The sequence below is a fragment of the Gavia stellata genome, chromosome 11, assembly GCF_030936135.1.
Source record: "Gavia stellata isolate bGavSte3 chromosome 11, bGavSte3.hap2, whole genome shotgun sequence".
Taxonomy (NCBI): Eukaryota; Metazoa; Chordata; class Aves; order Gaviiformes; family Gaviidae; genus Gavia; species Gavia stellata.
In genome coordinates, this window is record NC_082604.1 from 19,471,550 (window position 1) to 19,497,849 (window position 26,300).

Consider the following 26,300-nt stretch of genomic DNA (forward strand, 5'->3'; position numbering starts at 1 on the left):
CGGCTCTTGCTGAGATCCTCTGTTGAATTGTACTGAGTTTTGCTCAGGAGTGAGCATCATGACGATTCTGCTTCGCTAGGACAAGGAGACACAGCATGTTGACTTCAGCTGGGAACCATAGCATCTTGCTTCAGGTGCTCTCCAAGAGGAGAAAATGTTTAAGATCCTTGCGAGAATATCTGGGACTTTCACAAGGACCAGACCAAAAGTACTGGTCGTCTGGATCTTGGCTTGCATCCGCTTTCTGAATAGCCCTGGGATAGACTAATATAAATATCCTGGCTAGTAGAAGGAGGTTTATACATTTGAAGAGGAAATTCACTGGCTGTCTCATGCTGATCTGTGACGTGCTGCACCCTAGCGTGGAATGGCACAAACCCTGTATGGGTGGGGCTGCAGCGTACCCCCAAAAATGGGCTCTGTGTTGATCTTTGTCACTCCCTCAGGGAGCTGGAAGGTGAATGCCCGCAGCAGGTTGGCAAAGAAAATGAAGAGCTCGGTCCTCGCTAGATGCTCCCCCAAACATACACGGTGCCCTGCAGAAGGAAGAGGGGAAGGACAGTGAATATGTAGGAATTTTTTCTGTTTCATAATCACTTTGTTCATTCTTGTTATAAGAGGGGGTTTTTCATTCAAGGCCAGGATCATGAAAGCCACAGAGCTAAAATTTTGTGAATTCTTTCTCAGAAAGATCGCATCCAATGCCATAGGTTAGGAGACACCAAATGAAAATCTCAATTAAAATCCCTGAGTTACCACCATAATTTCTTTCTTGACCTTGCTTGACTGGCAGAAAATTATTTTCCTTTTACAGGAGATGTTGAGCTTCAGGGTCACACACAAAGAATCTGCCAGCTGTTTGCACATGCTTTCTTAGTGAGTTAAAGTCAGCAGATCAAATTACTTAGCAATGGCATTTGCAGTTGAACAAAGGCTTGGTCACTTTACAGGCAAGGCAAGAGGCCTACTGTTAATTACCAAGGGTTCCTCATTGGAACCAATGGCATGAGCAGAACAGGTGAATAATACATTCGCATTTCCAGATTAGCAGACAAATAAAAGGAAAGAAAAGGCCATTTGCATTAAGAAAGCACTCCTGGATGAACATCTAAGTGACTAGTTGCTATATTAACAGAGAAACTAAAACAAAAAAAACAGAGTAGGAACTTTGCTGCTAAGTGTGATCTCTAACTGTGCATTGTTACTTCATTTCCTTCTTTTGCAACTGGATTTTTAGTTCTGTAAGAAAGAACTTAATCCCTTGTTTACCAGGATGCATTGTGCTTTTCTTTCAGCTTGTTCCTTTAAAAGGGATTGCAAGTAACTCCATTACACACAAGACACATTGCTTCCCAGGGAAAAAAAAAAACATATAAAGAATGCTACAGGCAAAACCTGGGGATGACTGCAGCATGCAACAAGCCTAGGAAGTTCAGCAGTTTGAGTGGGATTCTCACTACAGTCTCCTAAGAACAGTTTGGGGTCTGACAGCACAGAATCATCTCCCTTGGCAGAAACAAGCCAGTGCTGTTCTTTAAAAGCAGCAAACAGCAGAGATAAATGTTATCTGAAGAAATACCATAGTTTCACACGTCTGTGTTCTTCATCTAATCTGTTGGGTCAGTTCAAACTGCCAATGCATTTACCTGCTGAGAATGGTAAGAAGGCTTCTCGAGGTATAAAGTTCCCTTCTTTATCCAGAAAATGGCCAGGGTTGAACTGTCGAGGTGTCTCCCATTGCTCAGGGTCATATAGAACAGATGCTATATTTGGCATAATGATGGTACCCTGCAAGGAAGAAACTGTTGATTCAGTTCTGTCTACTAGCTTCTCACCCATTAGTTTCTGCCTGGCAGATAAAACTGCTGCTTGTTGCCATTTCTTTGTAATGAGCAGGTATGATGTGGTTAGAAGACCATTTTCCTGGAAAATTGGAGTTTGTGATCATTTTCTTAGTTGAAAATTATCAATTCTCAGTCCTGAAGCTATGTCAGGTGTTAACAGCATTTGTGATGTTGGTACAACTGCATTGTGACCACTTTTACTACTAATCTTAATAACGCTTCTAGTAGGACTCTTCTGTTGATATTCGGGTCCCAGCATTAGAAACCTCCTTTCAGGCTTAAGAGAGAGAGAAATGCATCCAGAGGTAACTGCAATACTTCATTGACAACAACCTCTGAGCCCTTTTAGCAGTAGTACTTCAGGCTTTTTCTTTACTGGTTGTTTCCAGCAGACCAGTTTGTGTGCCTTAGCTACACCTGGCTGTCAGAAGCAGACAGAGCAGAGCGAAGCCTTCACCACAAAATGAGTTAGGTGGGGCAGTCCCAGATGCCAGTATTGGTGCTAGCCTCTCCCATCTCTCTTGCAATAAAAGCGACCAATTCCTGTTTCTCGCTAGCATTTTACAGTGAGAACTGACACTCAGCATAGCTTATGTCACTTTACAAAATGCCTTACTGGCTGTGAACACTTGTCTTAGGCAGTATTTGCGAGTAACTCCTTCACTGTCAGCTGTAGCTGACAGTCTGTCATCTGTTACAGATTCAGGCAGGTCCCTTAGTTCATGGAGTCAGTGGAGCTATAAGCCTTCCTCTCACAAGTCTTCCTCCATCCCAGGAGTGCTGGCAGTGCCAAGTTGGGCAGGGATGTCTTAGCCAGTGCTTTGGCAAAACAGCTTCTCCTCTCAATCCATCCCCAGCCAAGCAGAGCTGGTCTCTGCAGTTGTGCTGTTGATCAGCAGAGTAGGAGCTCGAGGCTTCCGTGGCAGGGGCAGGGGTCTTATCAGCTGTCTGAGCTTCACCATGCTGAGCGAGAGACATATTTCATTCCTGGAGCCACAAATGGTAACCCTTCCCCAGGCACCACATTCCTGGGTTATATGGAGAATAGTTTATAGATGGAACACGGGTTACAAAACTGGAATAAAAGCTAAATGTCTCACTGCTGAAGAAAGAACAGAGACTGAAAATGTGTCTGTACCTTTTTAACGGGGAATCCTAGCAATGTTGTGTCCCTCACACACACTCTGGGCATACCGACAAAGACAATGTTGCTGAAGCGCTGGATCTCATGAACCACGGCATTTGTGTAGGGCAGTTTTCTCCGATGCTCATAGCAGATTAACTGGGAAGGACCCAGAACAGCATCCAGCTCCTTCTGCACTTTCTCTGTGGAGAAATATTCACCATTTCAGATGGGAAGAATGCATCATGGTCTCTTTTCTTAGAGCAACAGGAAAATGTATTATTTCAACATAGTACATAAAGTCTATAACCTGTACTTTACTATGATTTAATGCCTGAGTTTAATATATAAAAATAAAAATAAACAGGAAAAAACCCAGTGTGGTCCAGAATCATAAGCAACGACTATACTGTACTTATTCCAGCTCTGACATTTATCTTACAGAATGCTTGGTGGGTGTAGGGTGAGTCACTCAGCTCCAGATTTTGAAGGTATTTAGGGATTGCTTAGTTTACTTTATCTCAAAATCTAAATCTCATTTGCAAAATTGACATAAATGCCTCAGATATTAACTCCTAGTGCCAGGGATGAGTTGAGCAGAGTTGGTCCAAGTATGGCAACATACTGTACAAACAAACAACACCTGAATCAGCCTAAAACCTTGGATGCAAATATGCACTCAATGACACAGCCTTTTCAGCCTCCTACTGAGGCTGTGGGAATACAGGTATCTTCCTTGCTTTCAGGGATCAAGCACAGCAGATGGAAGAGCCACCAGCCCCAGGAGTACCCAAGTCCTCCTTAAACCCTGGCCATATCCTTTCTCTTCCTGACATAGATGTGGATGAGGAAACTCAGCCTGGATCTACAGAGGCATTCATGGAATTGGTTGGTGTTAATTAGATAAGGAACCTCTTTCACAGTATTAACTCAGACAGGGACAGTTTGTGTGTACTGCCAGCAGTTCTTGCCTGAAAACATCACCTCTATGTAACAGGCAGCCAGAATCCTCCCCTTAAACTTCTTTTTCTATTTCTACAGTCTTTCCATCCCTTGCGGTTGTTCCACATTCATCCTTTGTTTTCTCCTAAGGTTTGTGTGCTGCTTTGTGAACAAACTGCAACATTACCGGTTATTTAAAGACTGGATGCTAACACCATCAGCTGGTTACATGCAGAATATGCTCTACTGAAACCTGAGGCCATGCCTGAGCAACCCATATTCCATGGATGCAAAGACAGGAAGGAGTCACTGCCTTCTTCAAGGAAGTATATGGATTTGCACTGTGCAAATTATCTTGCATCTCTCTACCTGTTTTCCTGACGAGAAAGATACAGGAAGAGGCAGCTGTGTCTACCAGGACTATGGGCCTTCCTTAGGGCAACCTGCAGCCCTTTATAACCTGCCAAGATCTGTCCAGCTGGTTTGTCCAGTAAGGGATCCAGCGGGTTGTTAGGAGTATTGGTGTGCTCAGCAAGGAGTGTTGTGCCAGAAGGGGAAGGGAGCATAGGCTGACTATGTGGCAAACACAGCAAAGCTGTGTTAGCACTCCTCATACCTGAATGATGGCTGGTGCAGACCTGACTTCATATTAGAGCTCTGATCTCTGTTCCTGCTGCCGTCAGTCAGCCTGCAAACACTCCACGCAGAGCACCTCACTGACTTGTCACTGTAAAGAGCTAACTTCTGTCTCACTGCAAGTGCCTTCAGACACCTGGTTTGGTCAGGTCATAGGATGGGCCTCTGATTTGTTTCCTCTGCTGCCATTCTTTGTGTTTTCAGAGAGTGAGGGCCAGGCTCAACTAGTGGCTTTTGTGCCTGCAACTCATTATATTCAGCCATTATTAACATTTGTAGTACGCACAGCATTTCACACAGCAAGAATTCCTCTCACCTTGGATGTCTGGATTCACTACCATATAGAGCAGTCCCCAGTACAATGTTGTGCTTGAGGTCTCTGATCCACCGAGGAAAAGATCATTTATAACATATACCAAATTGTCTTCATCATACTTGGGCTTGACCCCATCTTTAGACTGTAGATGATGATAAAAAGTTGAAGTTAATGCATAAAAGTTAGGTCATTTCTTTATGCCTCCTGTGTGAGAGTCATTATTTCCACAGCTGGCATGTGCACAAAGAATATTCAAGTTTTTGATGAGTACTAAGAGGTTAATAGTTTCCCAAATGGACATGGTAAGTCTGCATTACTCTTTTTCACGAGGTAGAATACTCTTTCATTAAAAAACAGGCAATTTTATGCCTGTTGACTTAATCATGAAAACTTTAAAGCACACTACAAGTTTTGCAGTTAGCCTAGAATGTACTTCTAAACAAGTGCCGCACAATGTGTCACTCACTAGGCCTTGGGCTCTCCAGTATGGCATCAAATGGTGCTAGCAAATACCAAAGAAAAACTTATCTGAATAAAAGGATCTCAACAGAACATCTTGACAGTAATTTCTTCTCTCAGTTTAGGATAGATGTGAACTGGTGGGATAGAGGTACCCAAGTATTTTCTTCTTATAATAAGGGAGTAAAATATAAAAACAATTAGAGAAAATACATTAGGCAAAACCATTTTAAAATAAACAGATTGCAATAACTTGCACCCCTGACACCAGAGAAAGCTGTATCTTTGCCTCTAAAATGCTTATTTTAGTAAATCTTCACAGAATCACAGAAATCTTGTCATACTCATTCAGATATAACGTACAAGAGGATGTATCAGCTCCTTCCAGAGCCCATGAGCCAACACTGTGAGAACATGGCAGCCTGACCAGCTGAAAATTTATGACCAGACGTAGAAGCTACATAAATTTCATCTACCCTAGGAAAGAGATACTTCCTTTAGCTCCCGAAAGTATCCCAAAATGACTAAGTTTGAAACAGAAACTCTAGTGCTCTTAGCTTAGCCTCTCTGGCTCACGAGTCTCTGCTGCTATGGAAAATAATATCCTAGGCAGGGAAGAAGATTAACAGCTTATTATGGCATTGTTTGTGAAACTGTTTCCTAGGCCCAGGCCCTCCAATTTGAATATAGATGCCAAGTCAACCATGCCCCAGACTGTGGGGAAGTTAGAGGTAACATAGGGAGAACAGGCTTGGGACATCCAAATGCATCCCATTTAGGATCTACTGATGACAGCATCCATCTGCCAAGAAAGCTGAAAGGTGTTGCATAATATACCTATTCCAAGGTTGGTCAGATGGTCAAGTAGGCTGGGATTGCTGAGGTGCAACAACTGAAAGGGACTGGGCTGGAGGTGGAAGGACTGCTCTCTTTTTGATGCTGCAGGAATGATACCAAGGGATTTCAGGATACCCTGGGAATCCTTTAAAGAGTAGAGAATCTCCTCAGACCAGGACCTAAAGAGAGTTTCCAGTAAAGGGAAGATCCTCCACAAATGGTTCCCTCCCAAGGGAGGAACCACACAGTTGTGGGGCACAAGGACAGCCAATGTTAGGACACACACTGAAACCCAAAGAAGCATGTCAGCTATTTCAGGGTAATTGTCTATGCAAGCGTATTTAATCCTGTTGTAAACCTGAGGTACCCTGCTGTAGAAGGTGAGGTGGTTTACCAAAGTTATGTAGCCTACAAGCATAAACTGTCTCATATGTACTACAGGATTGAAGTATACACATGGATATTTATGGAAAGCAGATGATAGCTCATGAGTTCACACCCTAACATACTTTGTGGTAATTTGTTGTTGTAACCAAAACATAAAACTGGATGCCTTTCTGGGAGACATGAGTTAGTAAGTCCCAAGCTACTGTATTCACATTAAGAAGCCTATGAAGTGTAAGAAACTATTATAGAAGGGGTCAGACTGGATTATTTAATGGTTTATTTGGCCTTATACTCCATAAATGTGTAATCAGGCAGAACGAACACTTACTTTCTCCATCTCAGCCAGGTAAAAGTCAATGAAATCCTGTGGTTCGTCTGGTATCCCTCTCTCTACATGTCTTCTGATCTCTCTCCTTGCAAAAGAACTCAGGACATCGTAGCAAGACAACGCCTTCTTATGAGGACCAGGAAGACGACACATCAGCCAGGGGAAGATTTCATACAGCTGCGGGAGCGACACACAAGAGGTAGTGTGAATTATTTGTCAATAACAAAGCTGCTTTTAGAAACACCAAAAGGCTGAATTGTCCTGTCTAGAAATGTTGATAGTGGAATAAACAAATTAGCATTGCTTTGAGTAGATTTTTGTCATCATGTGGGAAAACTTTACTAGTAATTTTGACACACCCCTGGGGGTCAAGGCAGTACTGACAACACTCTGCTCATGACAGTAAGTTTACTTGACTAATGCAGATCACTAGAAGACCTTACTCCTGCACAGTTGGAGACCCAGCTCCCACACACTTAAAATGTAAGGACATCCTTTCTGGGCACTGTATGACTACTAAGATTAACAGGTCTGCAGCCTGAACTAACTGGTGGAATTTGTGGAGCTCACAGAAAGAAAGTGTAGACTGAGTATCACTCTAAGAGCTAATTTTATTTTCCCTGTCAGAGTCCTCATGACTGCTACAGGACCAATAATTGTTCTGATGTTTAGAAATATTACATCTTCAGTGTGCTGAGTGTATTTATACATACATTTGTCAGCTCAAAGTACTGTCCTCTAGCTTGGACAGTTCTCTCTTTGCAGCACCTGCCATTCCACCCTGCTAAGCAAACAACATTTCTATCTCCTCTCTTCGTTCTTTCAGACCTAACAAGCAAAGTCTCTCTAATTTTAAGTGATAGTTTGTAGGTCATCCCATTAACACTTCTCTACATTTGTTTCACTCCAGACTCACAACATAAGGTGTCCAAGACCCTAGAATAGCACCCACAGATTATTACACAACAGGATCTACTTTAACATTTCTCTGGGTCTAAAGGGAAAATAGTGCTGGAATCACCCTAGGATCCTGTTTGCCTTTTTCATACTGTTATCTGCCAGTTTACACCAGTCCCTTTCCTCTTAACCTTTGCACTGAAATGTTCTAAGCTCATAGCAGATATAATCTCATTAATTCCTAATATGCTTCATAATTTAATTTTGTACTATTACAATTTGTTCCATTCTTATAACTCCAACCCACAGTGCTTACGGGCTCTTGCAGCAGGATATACTGAACCTCCTCTGTATTGTTAAGTCCTTCTGGCTTTTCCACAAATTTAATCTATTTTTCTATTTCTTACTATGGGAAAGTTGTATAGTGATACCCTCATATGATAGATTTGTTGGAAAGGTTTACTACCACATCAGCATTTTAGTTTGCCTTTTCCTATAAAAATCAAGTGTCAATGGAATTTGCTATGCCATGCACAGTCCGCATTACACCCAGCTTGTCCCTCTTTAAGGGTCTAGACCACAAAGTCTAATTCATGGGGAAAACTTCAAATGCACTTCAAGACACTTCAAGTGCAAAGTTGGCCTTTATGGTATGTTGTGGGAGGTACCTACCAAAAAATCTCTGACAGAACTTGAATTGTGAGACTGTCAGAGAATATATGTATTGTTTTTGTAATGTGTGAATTGCAAGCTATAATGAGGTAATGGAAATATTAATAATGAATATTTTATTATTTGTGAGGGAGGGAAAAAAAGAAAATTGCCAGCATACAGTTTGCAGAGTAGTGAAAAACAGAGCACTGAATTCAATGATACCCATTTTCGGAAGAGAGAAGTAAATAGAGGTGGGAGGAGCAGCACTGCAGAGTTCAAATTTATTACAAACTCCAATCTCAAATTAAGTTTAAAGGCTTCTGTTAACAGTCTCAGAAATGCTGAAAGGCTTAAAGCTAGGGGTCAACAGAGAGATGTCCCCTAAACTTGCAAAGAAACAAGAGTTCTTAAAAACGGCCTCAAAACCAAGGAGGCAGTAATAACATCCCTAAGAACACCTCTTAACTCCCAGTTTGCATTTGCCAGTTGCTCTGTATTTAGTGAAGACACATTTTTGTATCCGCACTTTCATTTTCTACCTATTTCAGAAAAAAAAAAAAGTGTATTATTTACTCACCCGATGAACAAAGCTGCCTGCAAATCTGAATAAATTCTCTGTAGCTTTGATCAGTTCATGGAAGGTTTTGTCCTCATCAGAGAAGTGATATCCAAAAACCAGAGCACAAATTACATTTGAAATAGAATGGAAAAGAGGGAAAGAAGGATCCACAGGTCTTCCTGCAAACACAGTAACTGGTATTCACTCTCAATGTTTTCTTCAGCTGTTCCTTATACAGACAGGACAAGATGTTATTAGAGATTACATAAAACGTTCTCTTTATCCAGCTGGGTCATGAATAGGGACAGAGATGTGGCATTAATGTGTGTATTCATGAAAATGAAACATAATCTTAGAGCAAAGAACACTGTTAAACTGTTTCCTCATAACTCTAAAACAATCTCATAACCCTTCATGTGAAATAACGTCATACACCATTAGAGGATATCATATAAAATCTGCTGTCCTTAGTTGTGTGGAAGAAGGCAAGCCAGAATGTGAGAAGGAAGAAATGTCAGTGGAGATGAATTAAGAGAAGACAGTGACAGACAAGTTCAAAATTGTAAAAAACAACTTAGGTGGAAAGGCTGAAGGAACTTGGGGAGGTTTAAGAAGCAGAATAGATGGATAGGAACTGCGAAGTATACATAATAAAATTATTACAGTCTCAGCTGTGAACAGTAGATCATCATGTCTCTGTCTGATGATTTTTTTAAAGCTATGAGACAGACATCCATCAAAAATTATTTGGATAGAAATGATCCTGGCTTGGACTCTAAGATGAACCTGATAATCTGCTGAAGTCCCCTCCTACCTCCTACTTGCTTTGATTCTCTTGCCAATAGTTACTTAGCCAGACAGACAGTAAAATATCCAGTTTACCTCATGGCGCCTAATGTCATTGAAATTTAGGTATTTAGAGACATGACTAAGCTCTTCAATACTCTTCAGTTACCTATTGTAGGCAGTCTGAGAATGGCTTGGCTCTGCAGTTCAGTGACATCATATCATCGTACCATCATATCGTAGACAAATGACAAGCCCATGGAGGTGGAATTTCAGAATTTCCTAATTTCATTAGGTTTATGAACAACTTTTTAAGAAAGAAATTCCCACTTGTGATACTATCCTCTATCTGCTTTTCAGGCATTGGTAAGCTTGGATACACCACTCTAGACCTACCCCGACCGTAGAAAGGGATAGGTAAGTTTGCATACTGAAGAGATGGATCCAGGACTGAAAAATGTCTGTTTCTTAGCAGATAAATACCTTTCAGATTCACAAAGAAATCCACCAGGTGAGAGGCCTCCTCTTGCACTCGATACTCCAGGCCTTTTTTCCCCATTCCCAGACTGCGTAGAGTCATTATACCAAAGCGTCTCTGCTGCTTCCAGGAGCGACCACTTGCCAGTATAATACCTGAAGGTATTCCCTGGCATGTTAATATTTGCCATAGACATGAATAATTAATTTTAAAATATATTATAAAATACATGGAGTAAATCAGGGAATACACTGTGATACAAGTATCTTTAGGTGAAATGAGCAGTAACCAGAAATCATAGACAAACATACCCAAACTATAACTAGACCACATGGTCTTAATATTGATTGTAGTTAATCTTTGAAAAGAGCAATCTAAGGATTTGCTGACTGCTCCATTTCTTGATGTCTTAAAAAAAAACACCTTAAGATGCCTTTTTAGAAGATGTGCTTTAGCCATACTCAAGTGTTCATGCTCAAGACAGGAATAACTGGATGAATTTCTACAGAGTGGTGTACAGGGCCAGGGTGTTTATGGAGATATAGATCAATTAATGTGATGCTTGTAGGTTGAGGTGATGAAGGTGAAGGATAAGTGACATTCAGGCCCTATTTCTCCTCTGGAAAGGAGACCACTCCACTAATTGTTAAATTGCACTAGTGGTTACCTGAAGAGCCCTCAACTACTGCTGTGATGGTGATGCTTTACCTAGCTTTAAACAATCTGTGTTTGCTTTGGTATAGCAAATGCAGGGGAGGAAAAGAAAAGACTGCAAACTGCTAAAATACACTAAGTAGAAGTGGGTTTTCTTGTGTCAGAGGCACTCTCACAATCAAAGGGTATTCACCAAACATTTAAGAGTGGCTGCAAACACAGCAATGATACTTCTGAAGGAGGATATTATAGATCTCTTGCTCATGATGGAAGGTGTTTGGCAACCATAATATATACGGTTACCAAACATATAAACAAGCTTTGCATTCATGTGACGTACAGCAAAATCATGTGCAGCAAATTGCATTATTCTGTAAGGAGGGGCAAAATTGCTGAGTTCTGAGCTGGGATCACATACATCTTGGACACAGCAAAAAGGTCACCCAGAAACAAACTGATACAGAGTGTTTCCCAGGCTCGGGAAAGCTCAGGACAAAAAGCATCACGGCAAATAGTAAGTTATTCTCAAGAGCTAATGGAGGACTTGGTCAGTATCTGATGGAAGAGCATTCTGAATGGGAGAGTAGAGGGTCTAACAAGGTGGAGTAGTTTGCCAAGTCAACATGCCTGTGCACTATTTATGGCAGGAAAATCTCACCTTTTCCTTTGGCCATTGCTCTGAAGAAAGGAGATACCATCCTCCCAGAAACATCTTCAGGGTGCGTAGTCATGCCGTCCTTCACTGCTTGATATCCATTCAGTATGATCACTGGGGCCCACCCGAACCACAATGTATATATGTTACCATGAGTTTTTGCCAGCTGTAAGTGGAAAAGGTGCCAGAAAAGAACAGATGAAACCCCATACATCTCAAGCAGACACTGCATCTGCTATTCAGCAGCCCAATGGCCAGTTTTGTGCTGAGAACATCATCCCTATGAACATAATTCTAGCTAGAAGCAGAAAGAGACTGTTGTTTTTCTGAATACGAGGCTTTTCAGCAGCCAATTTCATTTACACGGGGGGGGGGGAAGTAATTTTCTTTTCAAAGCACAGGCTGCAGCAACACTGCAGCAAAAGAAAGAAAACTTTGTATTTTACATTGCATCACATCCAACCCCAACATTTGTACCTCATTAATTGAACGGACACACTCTGCACCTCTCTGGGGCTCTATGCCTCCAGCTAGACCTTCCTTTGTAAAAGGAAACCAGCTGATTAAACCTGCTCCATCTGTATGCTCCAGGGGAGGAGGTGGAGACAGAAACTAGTCAACAGCCATGAAGTGCCAGTGGGCTGCAGCTGAGTTTCCTCACAGTACTGAGGAGAGCACTGACCATTGGAGACAGCAGAGATATCCAAGCAGGGGCAGGTGCATGACAGAGGAAATGCAATCACTTGTGGAAAAAGCTTTGTCCAAGAATGGGACTCTGCTCCAACACACCCACGATGATACAAAAGTGGTGGTAGACAGTGTCTAAGGTGGCACCAGAATTACATCGAGTTGATCACACTAGTCACTTGCTCTCCTTGTAATTCTTTAGATACTGGTTTTCCTCTCCCTCTTACAGCATCACTGCCTGTCTGAGTCTGCACTGCACTCAGTGATCTGTGCATGCTGTCTCAAGTATAGATCTCAATTAGAGGTCATCTGCAAACCATTAGAAGAATTACTGCCAGGGTACAGGGAGGGTCTGAGTTGGCCTGGGAAGGAGCTGCTGTCTCTAAAAACAAGTGGCAAACAAATAGTTTTAAGGAGGTGTTGGAAGGTGGGGAGTGTATGCCCCTTCTGTATTACAAGCATACATACACATGCACCATATTACCCACTTTGTGATCAAATTAGACAATGTCAGTGCGTCAGAATTTTAGAAAGTAACACATACGGACTTATCAGCAATGGAGAAGCATCTTTTTGATTGTTGGTATTCTCCAACTTTAATAACAAGGCAGAAACCCTGTTCCAAATTTATTTGATTCTTAAGGACATTAAGTTTCTTGTGAGGATGGCATATCCCACATAAGAAGGTGACCTGAATGTAGGAATCAAGTTGATCTTTATATGTCCATACCTTGTCTGTAACTTTCTAACTTAAAAACTTCACTTTGCAATTAACATATCAGTTTTGTTTAAGCTCTTACTAAAACTAACTAATTAAGAGCATCTTAAAAAAAAAATACCTCCATCAGAAGATCCCGATGAAACTGAAAGTTCAGGTGCAGCAAGTTTCCAAGCAATGGGAGAGGAGTTGGTCCAGGAGGGAATTGCTTGCATGCCTTTCGCAGTTTGAAAAACTCAACAATTAACAAAAAAATTATCAGGACTACAAAAGCTTGACTTATTGTCAGCATTTCAGAGCTGATTTATCAGCTTGTCTCTATCAAAAAGAAGGTACTGGAGCTTGGAAAAGGGGATCTTCCTTCTTGTTCCACCAGTTCTCTCTGCAGATGGTTCTGTAAAGTCTCAGTTCCTTTCCCTCCCTCTGTCCCTCCCTCTTTATCCCTGCCTGCCCTCTTCCTGCACCCCATACATTTTCTATACTGAGATACAGCAAGCTGATCCCTGACTAAAAGCACATCTAGCTGGTTACATCAAGCCACAGTATGAAAACATGGAATCGCTTGTACTCAAGGTGTTCATTCTGAAGCTTGTCTTAGGAAACTGCTGGTGTATGTTGGGAGATCTGGATTGGAATGACACCGGGTGAGAGCCCTTGTTGACCACTGGATAGGAGATGGGTGAAGCTCACTTTCAGTCACCTTCAGAACTTTAAACATATACCTAGTTATTCATCTCAGAATCACCGAATTCAGATTATGAGAATTACATGTCAGGATGTAGAGAATAAGTTAGGTTTTCCAGGTGCTTTAGTCACAAACGTTATTTAACTTATCTTTAAATGTGGTTGTAAATTCAGATTTGCCTGCCAGTACACACAGTTCCCACAAGCAAAAGCAACAGTAGTTGCAGACTAAGCATGCAATTAGAAGACAAAATTGTTACATGTAATTTCAGAAAAATTGGCCTTGAGTGTTCAGTCAAACTTTTTTTCCCAGTAAATGGAAAAGAAATAACAGTTTCATCAAGTAAGGATTAATGACATGGAGATAATGCTTAAAAACTCACATTACAATTAACTAATAAAAAAATCAGAATATTAAAATTTGTTCTATTTTTTAAATAATTAAATACAAAATTCAAATTGTAATTATTTAGGGGTTTTTAGTGTGTAACCTAATTGAAGGCTTCATTTGCCTTGGTTTATTTTCTACATTTTTTTATCAATTCAGAACCCTGGCTATTATTACCAGTTATCAATAAGTTTACAGGACACATCAAAATGTTTCCTCTGATAATTAAGTCATTCACACCTAGTTGGAAACACAGACAGGGGAAAGCACTGTGTGCCAATTACCAGAGGATCCTATCTTGCATTGCAAAAAGAAAGTGTCTTCACTAAAAATTAAGTACAAGTCTGAACAAGAAACTGCCCTGCCCTCCAACGCATACATAAATGCAGTATTTTGCAAACCTGGCAACATTAAGAAAGTAATGTGACTCAGTGATATCAATCCATCTTCTTCATTTGGCCAAACGTTGCAGCTAGTGTAGTTACCTACATGACTGCATTATACAGTGAAGACAGCATGGAAAAGAAGGTTTTCATGACCTTATCAGTGCAAAACTAACAAGACATTATGGGTAGCATGTGTGGGAAGTGGGCTGAGGTGGGCTCCATGGCTTTGCTAAAACCGGTGCCAGTCAGGTACTACTGCCCACTGTGAGGCCGGAATCAGCAAAATATAAAATCAGAAAAAATAGTTTCTTCAACCCAAAATAGCAAGTTTAAAGTTTTGAAAAAAAAATGTTTTTAGTTTTGTGCAGACAGAGGAAGTCAGAAGAAATGCTGAATTACATAAATTTCATTAATAGGCTAAATACAATCATATTCATCTTTTATCTGGTTGGTCAATATTCCATTTCTTAGTTTTAGACTTTTCATATTCAGTGTAGCATCAGTAAATGCATTCACTTCTTTCAGAACATGGGTCAGATTTAACTGGAATCAAATCACCAGTGTCAGAGGCAGGATGAAGCCGAATGAGCCAGCCAGCAGTCTATCCTACCAGATGTTACCATTACCTTTCCTTTTGCGGAGTTTTCAGAATTTTCCAACTGTCTGAAACCCAGATGCATGAGTGGTTTCTTAGACCAGTGGCTGATGCCACTGGATAAGTTGTACCGGAAACAAAAGCAGGCTGAGGGATCGTGTGTTGGCATGGATTTGTTCCTGTCTCATGCCTCCTCTTTTGGCGATGCTATCAGCAGTATCTGCTGGGTTTATGTTTTTGGCAGAAAACACAGCTTTCCTAAAAGATAGTAACCCAAGTAAAGAGTAGTCCAAAGAAGTGGACTCAGAGGGCAAGAAGAGCAAGTTTTAATGAAAGCTATCAGGAAGCCAAAGTTTCAATAAGATTTTTAGTGAACATAAAGGCACACTGTGAAGTAAGTTTGGGAAAGATTAGTACAATGCTTGCAAAAGTAAAGCTGTGCAGGTAATGTGACAATCAGACAAGCATGGCCCTGATATCCTTGAGCAAGCAAATGTTTAATTTCCGCTCTTGGACATCAATACTTAAATACTAAAAATAAACTGTAATACATTTGATAAGAGGGAATGTCAGGAATTAGGATCTCCAAAGCACAAGAACTGTTCATAGATTAGGAACAAAGTAACAACCAATTGCTTTGAGTGAGGCTTCAAATATATAATACTTAGAAATGGAAATTGCACAATACTTTGCTATGCTTTTTAACTCCTCACCTACAGTTACCTTCAGAAAACTGCAAAATTCACAAGCTGGAATGTGCCTAGTAACTGGGAGCATTAAGGCTGGACTTGAGGTGGCACAAAGAGCAAAAAGAAAACAAAGGATGTGACCTTAATATCCAAAATAGGTATCGGGAAAGACAACAGAAATGGGCTTGGCATACCTGATTCCAATTGCTGCAAGAACTTTTCTTGCAGAGAGTTTGCCAAAGAGAAGAGAAACTTGATGTTCTCTGAGTGAAATCACCAGGGAACTGGATGATTTACCTATGTAAGGAATAGATGGATGAATTTTTCAAGATGCAGGAACATGCAAAGTACCTGAGATCATATCCATAATTTCTGCATAACAAGCTTGAGGATGCAAACAAAATCCCTCAAAGTGTTAAAGAAAATCAACAGGAAAAGATGAGTAAAAAAGACGTTAGAGGATAAATTCTAAAGCCTGACAGAAAAACAGATTTCTGTTTTTACAAAAGAGGATGAAATTAAGATTCTTACATTAGGATCCTTTTTGTAGGACAATAGGCCCTGTGCTATTGCTGCTAGCGAGTAAGTGAGGATGTACAGACCTGTAGGAAAAAATAGAATTTCAAAGTCCACAAATACCATCTTTTCAGAAATGTTTAAGAGAAGCACCAGCAAAAATATGGCAAAAACTGTAAAACACAGTGTTGATGTTATCAGCTAGAGCAGTTTATCATCTCAACTTCTATCAGTGGTTTCTTCACAGCACTACTAATGACTGCCAAGAATAAGGAAAAGCATGATGACAGGACACTGATGGCAGAGCACTTACAAGTCAAGCTAAACAAACAAGCTCCACAAGAGACTCCCACAAAGTCTGACAGAAATTAAGCACCCAAGTGTGTCATAATAGCTTGTCACAAAAAATACACCGAAGTTAAAATCCAGGAGAGTTGCAATTAAAGAGTGAATGGCTAGGGAAATGTTGAAATATTGTGCTGACCACAGGTAAAAATAATTTTTATTGACATAGGAGTAGGGAAAAACCAACAGTACAAGGGAAAAGTCATATTTAGATACCAAAATAAAGATTCTTAAAAGTTCACAACAATTAGCAAAAACAACAAGTTAAAAATCTCGAAGTATCATGGTACATGGGATAAAGGAACTGGACGAAGCAAAGTTAAAACAAGAACAGTAGCTGACTGCCCATGTTTTTCACCCTAAGAATAACCAAAGAAAGCATTACATACCGAAATGCATTCATTCTACAGTCTTAAAATTTCACAGATTAAAGAAAACAATCTCTATCATAAAATTAGATAAAGTTACTAATTTTCTTTATTTGAAAATATTACAAATCTGGTTGATAAAGCAATAGTATTGAAGTTACATTACTTAATATGTTTTTCAACTACCTTGAACCATTAATTTAAGAAAAATCTAAAAATATTGCTTATAAATCTTGCAAATCTCAAGATTGAGAGAACAGTGAAACTCATGAAGCCAGATCATTGGCAGAGATGGCAACCATTGGGTCGCTTGCAGTGCAGTCAGATGTAAAGCCACAAAACACAAACTGATTTGTCCCAAGGAAGGTGGGAAGACCGAGAATTAGATGTAATCTCCTGGAGCTCTGCACTAAGTGCAGAAGTCTTGGCACCAAACCTGCCTCAGCCACGTACAGGCCAAGGACTAACGAGTGCCATAGCCAATCTCATTGAGTGAAGGAGCAAAAGAGGATTTGGAGGACACATACCTTGACATGCCTGACCAAGAGCTCATAAACATGTCCAGACACACCAGCGACAGACAAACTGTGAAGCAGAACAATGGGCACCCTCCAGGACAAAGAGGTTGACCTCAAAATAGCCCCAAATACAAGAGGATGGCTCTGAGGATGGTATTTCCCTCCCACTCAGGTCCCAGTAGCGTGAAATGACCTGGTCAATCTGTCTTTGTGTTGAAAACAGGCATATTGCAGAGAGAGTCACTCTCAACTGAAAGCACCAGCTCCAGGGACTGACTTGACATAGCTACATCTTTTCAGCACAAAAAATGACAATAATATTTGAGATAGATCTTGACTTACTTAGGATGGCTAGATCCAACTTACCCAGCAGGTAACATCGCAGATGAGCATTTCACTCTTGGCATGTTCTTCACCAGCTTGACTGCAGATAGTAAGCTTGGCAGATATGTGCCCAGAACAACATAGGCAGGAATGTGGCCCTCTGACCCAAACAACAAAGCAATGCAAAACCCACGGCTTCCAGAAAAGTCATATACAGGAGAAAGCTCAAAGGGAATAAGCACATGGCAAAGAAACACAGTTTTAAAGGGATGCAGGTATATGTACCAGTGGTTGCAGAATGAGAAGCAACTTTTAAAATAGGAGAAGACTTGGAGACAAAGAAAGGCCGAGAAGGTTGCAATAATGTACAACAGTGAACAAACACGCTGATGAATAAAGATTGCAAGACTAAAAGTTTGCAAGACCAATACGACCCCCACCCTGTCTTTGTCTTTAAACAATTCATACGTTCAAAATGAGGACATCCAGAAGTTTACAATGTATATGCTTCTAAACCAGTGTTAAAAAAAAAACTCACAAAACAAAACCTCAAGATATAAGCACTGACCTATAACTCCAATGTACTTTATACAATCCTAAAATTAAGCAATGATTTCCCTTCTTTAGTTCACACTCTGTCAAGTATCTCCGGGTGCTTTATCATTATTAACTACATTTTAGATCTGTCAAGGCAAAGATATCTATTCCTACATATGAAGGCAAGAAATTACACAGCACTACAGGATTATTTATAATGTGTAACGGAGCAGACTTGCTAATCGGGCAAGTACTAATACCCCTAAATTTACATGGTAGGAATTTAAATGCAAAACATGAAAGGCAGAATCAGCACAACTCAATAATGTATTCTAATTACTACACTCAACTTGTAGCAATACATTATCCCAGATTGGTATAAGTGGAGCTGTACCAACCCCCATTACCTACCTCAACCTTACGCTTCCCATTGTAAATCCTTTGCAGTCAGGTATTTACAACTCCCCAAACTCTTTAATTAGGACGTGGCAAATAGAGGTCAAGCAACAGGAGACAGAAACCAAGGGACGACTGAGGTAGAAGCAGCGACATGAGTGTTACAAAGGGTCAGGACAGCTCATAACCATGAGAAGATAACACATCCCCTGACCAAACCTGAAATTGTGACAGGCAGTTCAGAGTCTTCATTTACACCATCATTCCTCACAGGCTTTTTCTCAAGTAGGGCTATTTTCTATAACATTTCAGGTTTGAGAGGTTGACTTAGCAACCTAAATAAGCCTCTAAAAATACGTTGGGGAAAGATTTAGGTGACATTTCTGTATTTGATTTTATATGTCTTAAGGGAAAAAAAAAATCAAGCAGTAGCACAGAAGCTTAATAACCCTCCACCACACACACACACTCCTAAATCTCCAGCATGGTGGCAGGGACAGCAACCTTTTGAAGTACTGCACTAACTGCATTAAGCTGCTAACAGAGGACATCTGTTTTGCTAAAGTAGCAATGTGACAATTAGCCATGTATAAAGTGCAGTGGCCAGAAGTCTGACTCATGCCTCTCTTCCCTCTTCAGGGAAGCTTTTTCTTCTTGCTTCCAAGGAGAGTTGAATGGCAGGGACTTGCGCTGCGAGGTGCTAATATGAAGAGAACAGGGGAATTGAGGGTTACACACTGTGTGTGGCAAGAAATTCCCTTCACAATTGATCTTACAGCCAGGACTGTGTCCCAACAAGCCCTGTTAATCTGCCCTCTCTCTCAGCATCTGCCTCTGTGTTGATTCTTTGTTGCTTTTCTGCCAGTTCCCTGAGGGAGGGAGGGAGACATCTAATCAATGCCCCTCCACATTTATCTGAATCTCCTATGGAAGAAAGCCCTCGGACAGTAATCCTTATGGCTTTGCCATACAGCGCCTGCCTTCAGGAAATAACTTCCAGCACCTATAGCAACTCTGCTAGTGTGACTTTCAAGAAAGATGGCAAGCACACTCAGCATCTCTCAGCATTTGACAATTACTTGTGGATCAAAGGATAAGTTGGGTGGCAGCCATTGATACTATATAACAAATTGATATGCAAGAGGTTAGCAGTTGATACTGGCAAAGAAAATGCAGTTCTTTAGACACAAGTTTCTCAATCAATTGCACATGAACTAACTGCAGTACATGGACACATCCTCAAACTTAAGCAAGCAAAAAAAAAAAGATGGAAAAAATTTACATAATTTTTGTTTATTGTTCCAATTATTATGTTATTGCTTGTGCATTACAGTAGCAATGTCCAGGAAGGTCCTTTTTCCCCAAGAAATGTTCCATGTTGAGTTAAAACGGATTGAGAAATACCGCTTGAGGTCAAAAATGTTGCTGCTCCTATAGAGATTATGCTGCAAGAAATTTTATTGCATGCACTAATACTGCTGAGAGAGGCCTCAGAGTTTCTCATATAAACCAGGAAAGCCACCTTTTACCACAGGAAACAATATATATCATCCTAAACATTTATCACTTTTACATATCATCCCTGTCAGCTCCTCTGCAGTCTCTGGTTTCATGCATCCTCAGCTGGACTGAGGATTTATGGCAGAGAGTAGGGATGTTGAATATGCATGGGACAGCACAAGGAAGAAGTTCTGAACCTGGGGACAGAGGAGAAAAGAAGTGCCCTCAGAGGCTGAAGAACTATTGTACAATTGGAGAAAAATTAGGGAGCAGAAAAAGCAACTTCTTCTAGACTTGTGTGCTTCAGGAAAGATTTTTCTTCAGAACATCTAGTAAACCATTTCACCAACTGGAAAATCCACTCAGCTTGTAGAGATTCTCAGGATATGTACTCAAAAGACCAGCTGCCCCTCCTCAAAACCTCTGTGAAGCCTTCAAACACATTTCTCAGATCTTGTCCTTTTGCCTCAGGTATTTGCCCTCACTTTCACTTTTCTTGCTTTTCACACCACTCCTTCCTGTCAGAACAGCCACATGCGCAAAGTAGCTCTCTGCTGCTCTAAGAGACTGTTAACATTTACACAGCAGTGCTGGAAACAACAGGGACAAGCACATAAAAGGACAGTTGAGTATTTCCAGGCAGTTTTTTCAGCAAGGTGATCTCACCCTTTCCATTTGCTCTGACTTCCCAGAAATAAGTACAGCTCACATGACAGCTTCTTTGGGGTGGGTAGCCAGGTGTCTCCCCTCGGCTCAAACTTCAGTCACCGGGACCTCTCCAAAGTGAAGATATCCTGCAGATTTACAACCTGTTTGAGCTGGATCAGCTCCCAGAAAACACAAGTTAGAAAAAAATCCAGTAATAAATAGGAAGAACGAGATCTCTTCACTGACCTATGAGCCTCACAGGCTTTGTTACTAAGGAATGTGTCCTTCTCTCTCCTATTAAATATTTATAAAAACAGTAGGATAATTTTTTATGCTATCGCACTTGGTATTTCCTGTCTACTTCCATGAGATCACACTGACTGCTTTGTGCTTTCAGAAAACAGGAGACAAAACAGCATGTGAATTTGTACTTGCATATTTGCATATTATAACTCCAGAAACTGTACAATTAGGAGACACAAAGCAAGGCCAGAGAATGGTGTTTGTTCACATTTCACAGCTGGTTTCCTCCACTTGTCTGTTTAAAAAAAATATGCCTGCAGCAATGTGAAGGCCAAACTTTTTTTTCTACTAGTCCTTCCTACAGAGATTTAACCTTGTTAACCATGTACATCACACATACCTTCTTTTACTGCTCATCTTTTCCTCACCCATTTTAATAACACGTTCCAGGCTGAAGACAATGTCATTAATTCTGTCACAAGCAAATTTCTCCAGCACAGCAGACATTACTCCTCAAATATGCCCTGTCTGATCTGCTTTAAGGCAAAAATCTTCTAAGCAATGTGGTCACAATTGTATGACACACTTGCAACTGCTTTTAATAAATTCATGTTTTACCCCCAGAGATCCTTACGGTGTTCAGTTTATGGATGCAAAAGAGAGAACTGCATGACCAAATGAGAACTGGAATCACAGATGGATAGTGCAAACACTGGAATTTCAAAAAATTGCCTTATATTCAGGAAAATCTCATCTACATTTGGAAACAATAATGAAACTGCTTTTATAAACAGAACGAACTTCTAACTGTTCAAAACAATGGTCTAAAAAGTTTTAAAAGAACTGAAAAGCTTTTTATCCTGTTTTCAAAAACAGGTTTTGGTTTTTGTTTTCTAACTCAAGCTTTCAAAAACTCTGTACTTCAACCAGTGGTTGAACAAGAGCATAGAAATGGTAGATTACAAGGCTGAAATAGCAAGAAAGAAATACTTGTCAGCTGAGCACTGTAACAAAGTTTTATGTCCTCCTTAGTGTAGGTCCCAGTATAATTGTATTAAAGCAAGCAGTACTAGTTGTACATGTAGGGCTGTAGCATCCCAGCATGTTTTAATTTCAAGCTAACTGAATGATTCCACGTACTAGTTTCAATTTCTTTTTCAAGTTCCGTGAAAGGTGGACAGCAACATCCAAGAACAAAGATTGTTCAGACCTTAGTGTGCATAAAGTCTTTAATTATGTGACATGTGTTATCCACAGCACTGTGCCTGGCAGCCCCTGCTCTGTGAACAAATTCAGATGACAGAAAGCTTTGTCTGTTGTCTCAGGCTTCATGTCTCTGATGCTGAATTCTGATGCTGTCATGAAAAGACAGAGACTAGCAAGAAAATCTTCTGGCCAAGCCAACAGAAAACCACTTGTGAGAGCTGGTTTCTCACCCTGAATGCCTGTGTACTGCTGGGCAAGTTACAGTCCCTACCCTTCAGATGTAGCGATTGCCAATTATCCATTCACTTAATTGATCTCTGTCTTCAGACTTCAAAGCTCGGGTCTGGAGAAGCGTATTGTATTCACAACTTGCAGCTACTGCAGTTCTGCTTTGAATATAAGTATTTCATTTTATCTTATTTTAATATTTTGATACACAAATGCAAGTATGTGCTAAAGCTGCTGAAGGATTCAGGGCCTAAGCTTATCCAATGAAGTACACAAAGCTGATTGTCAATGTTGGCATAGAGGGAAAGAGGACTGTTTCCCCATTAGCAAAATCAGGGTGATGGTACCTGGAGCTGTGAAGATTTATTTGTTATCTTTTATGCAGCATTCAGACAATACAGTGAGGATGCCACAGGAAATGCTATGGATACATTAGTCATGCAGTATTTGGTTCTGTGCAAATTTTGGTGACGTGATAAGTCTGAATATACCCACTGGGTGATAAGGGTGTAGGAAATCGAGGGCAACATTTGCCATTAAGCAATGTCCATCCTGCCCCTGGGGATCCTGTAAATAACAGAGTGTGTGATCAAACAGCAACGAAATTTTAGCATGTCTCATAATGCAACTCTACAAAGAGACTAACTTAAGACCATGAACAGTCTTAAAAACAGAATTTCCTAAAGCCTGAAAATGCCACTACACGCACATAACAAAACAGGTATTCATAACGTAATGTGCAATCAAACAGGTGCCAATGGGGAGCGACACAGGTTGCTACAGACAGACATGAGAAAAGTTTGAACAAGAACAGTAGATTAGAATCCTTTTGACCTGTCCTTAACATGGAAATCATTTTTCCAATACCTGCACTTACAGTGTAACCCACTAAAGGAATCAGTGCTCAACACACCTTTCAGAAAGGGAAGGGTAGAAAGATAAGTCCTCTGTCTTTGTTCATTAAACGCTTTGGGTTGATCTGTTGAGACATTTTCTACTGTTCAGATTCATGGAGTACAGGGCTTTCTTTGATCAAGTGACAGCGTTGTTCAAGGAGAATCATTTTGGTCAGCTCTGTGTTAAGCATCCTGTCAAACACATCATAAAGATAAGAGGTAAGTAATTTTCAGTCCTAACTGACTCCCCTACTGCAGAAGCTCACCTGCAAAGCTGGATAAAAACCAACAAGCAGCTGAAATTGATGAACAATAGCCAGAATTATTCTATGCAATATTTTCTTTTTTGTTTTGGGTGTTTCGTGGTGGGTTTTTTTAATTATAGCAAAGTTTTCTCTTTTGTCTTGGCAGTATTTAACAGCAAGGAAAGGAGAGAGGTAGGGTAAATGAAACAAATGTTCTGCTTCTAAGCCTTGTGGAAGCGATTTCCACATTTCAAATTGTATAATTACTTTGTTTTTCCAACATTTGGGCCTGGTCTAATGCCACTATCTCACCTAGAGAAAATGAGGGTTAATGGCAGACACACAGTAATTTATTTGGGAGCTTCCCCAGTGCACTGCATTCCCTTACATGGGAGATACTGTAAGTGCAGAGGAAATTATGGACCTCTGATCTTGATTAGAAGGCAGAAGAGCATGGTCATGGTGAATAATATCCATGTACCTAGTAAGCAAGAAACCCTGCAGATACTGTGTTTTACCAACGTGTCCAAGAAATCTATTAAGGACATTGTATTGTAGCATTTGAATCTCATCCTCAACCAGTCTCATACTGACGGCAAATTAGCATGTAATGAACTCCAGCGTACCCTGGTGAAACTGGTTTGTTTAAAGCTAGCTCTTGCTTAAGCTAGTGACAGCAATGCAGACACAGCCCTTTCAAAGAGACCTTTGCTGCCCTCTGCCTGGTTCCTTGGAGGATGCACTGCTGAAATATTAAAGCTGGATAATTTTGCGCTGTAAAATTCACACTTGATCTATGCTGAATGAACCAGCACTCTTTCTAGCAGCTGTTGATGTTCTTCGTAAGCAGGATGAAGGCTGCGCAGAGAAAGCTTCCCTTAACTACAGCGTCAGACCAAATACATGCCTTAGGACTAGATATCTAAACAGTGAACTCCCGCCAAGGTGTGTCCTTTTCTGCCACGACTCAGGCCAATGCCACAGTACTGTCAGAGAGCGGCAAGCCTGAAATCCTGTGCATCTCTGCCTGCAGGTCCCATAATTCGATAGCAGTCTTAAAACTTGTAATGTCATTTAAAAGTGCAGTAATGGTCTGCATTTCTGTATGATGTTAATTACTGTCCATGAGCACTGAAGCTACTGATAACCTCAGTATTAGTGGACTGTAGTGGCTGTGATATTTGTCCCTGCCTAAAATGACACAAAAGTAGGCTAAGGGAAGCTGCCTGCCTTATATGACAAACTAAAGTCATCTATAGCTTACAGCTGTCAATCCAAGATGAATTTACAAGGCAGAGCCTATGCTCCTGTGACTGCATCATTGGAATAACCATTTTTATAATATTCAAAACAGTTATTTCAAAAATAATATCATACAAAACAGTCCAAAATGTTTCATTTTCTCTGTAATGCTCCTTAAAATGCATTCCTTGTAGAATATCATCATATCACCAGCTGACCCCAGAATATACTCGTGTTATTAGCTCGTCCCCTGTCTCATCTGCTGTATCTCATAAACTATTCATGGAAAGGGCTGCAATTTTATTACTGTTATTCCTTTAACCTCAGAATCTCACGCTGCAAAACGGCAAATAAAGAGTTCCTGGAGTGTTGGCTAAAAATACCACAGGCTGAGATTTCTTCACAGATATTAGGACAAGTTCATAAGCTTTTCACTAAGAAAAAAGATATGCCAATCTCCACTGAAATATTATTTCAAATTAATCCAGTTCATTGGGGTTTTTTTAGGCCAATGATCTTAACGGATAAATACAGTTTCAAATAATCCCTCTCAGAAGTTTCTTAATGAAAACTTTCTATTTTTCCCACTAAATCTTCTATTCAAGAAAATCTAAAGAAAATGTTTTCGCTCAGGACATCAAACTTGAGTTTGAATACTCTGGCTTTTAGAGGCATTTTGAGTCACTGCAAAACTAAAATGTATTTTTCTGCTGCAACTTACTGCTCTGTGGGAACCATAATGATCAAGAAAAAAAATCCCAGAGAAACTCCCCAGAGAAAACTGTCACTCCAGGAAGAAAGGAAGGAGGGAAGAACAAGAGATGTTGGAATAGGGCCATCCTCATCTCTCCAGTTATCTGATAGTAAAATTGATAAGGAGAAGTACCCATGTTATGACAGCCTTCATGCTTTCACAAAGGTAATAAATCCAAATAAAATGGTCCTGCCTTTAAGTTTCTGTGAACCATGACAAGTTTGGGAATACCTGTTTCTCACCTTGCTACAGGCATCAGTTTGGAATCTGATAGCATCAAGAAACTAGACCTTACCCAGGGTTGGTGTTTATACTATCAAGGTCCTTGATTAAATATTGAAGAGTACTAGATGCAGGACAGAATCCCATTCAGTGTATCTTTCCAGTTTGACATGGTACTATTCATACATATTTCCTGAGTTTTCCATTAAGTTTTGCAAAGCTTCAGATACCCCACACTTCCCTAGAGTTTCTGAGATTTTGTCAAAGCCACATTGAAGAGCAGTAAATTACGTTAACGACTTCTCTCCTGAAAACAGACCTCTAGCTATGTCATCAAACAAAACTAAGTAACTTTGACATTATTCGGAGAGTACTGACTGTTTCTGTTTTCCTCCCAGTGCTTACAATTT

General features: G+C 40.4%; 1 protein-coding gene across 1 annotated transcript; it reads right to left on the minus strand.

The window, feature by feature from the left end:
- Positions 1-357: 357 nt before the first annotated feature.
- On the minus strand, positions 358-13,252 carry LOC104253957 (cytochrome P450 2J6). The gene is made up of 9 exons (XM_009807569.2): positions 13,082-13,252; positions 11,559-11,721; positions 10,252-10,401; positions 9,001-9,161; positions 6,873-7,049; positions 4,862-5,003; positions 2,983-3,170; positions 1,647-1,788; positions 358-536 (listed from the first exon to the last, which is right to left on the minus strand). Exons 1-9 carry the CDS (start codon positions 13,250-13,252, stop codon positions 358-360), a joined length of 1,473 nt encoding a protein of 490 aa, XP_009805871.1.
- Between the last annotated feature and the right edge of the window lie 13,048 nt (positions 13,253-26,300).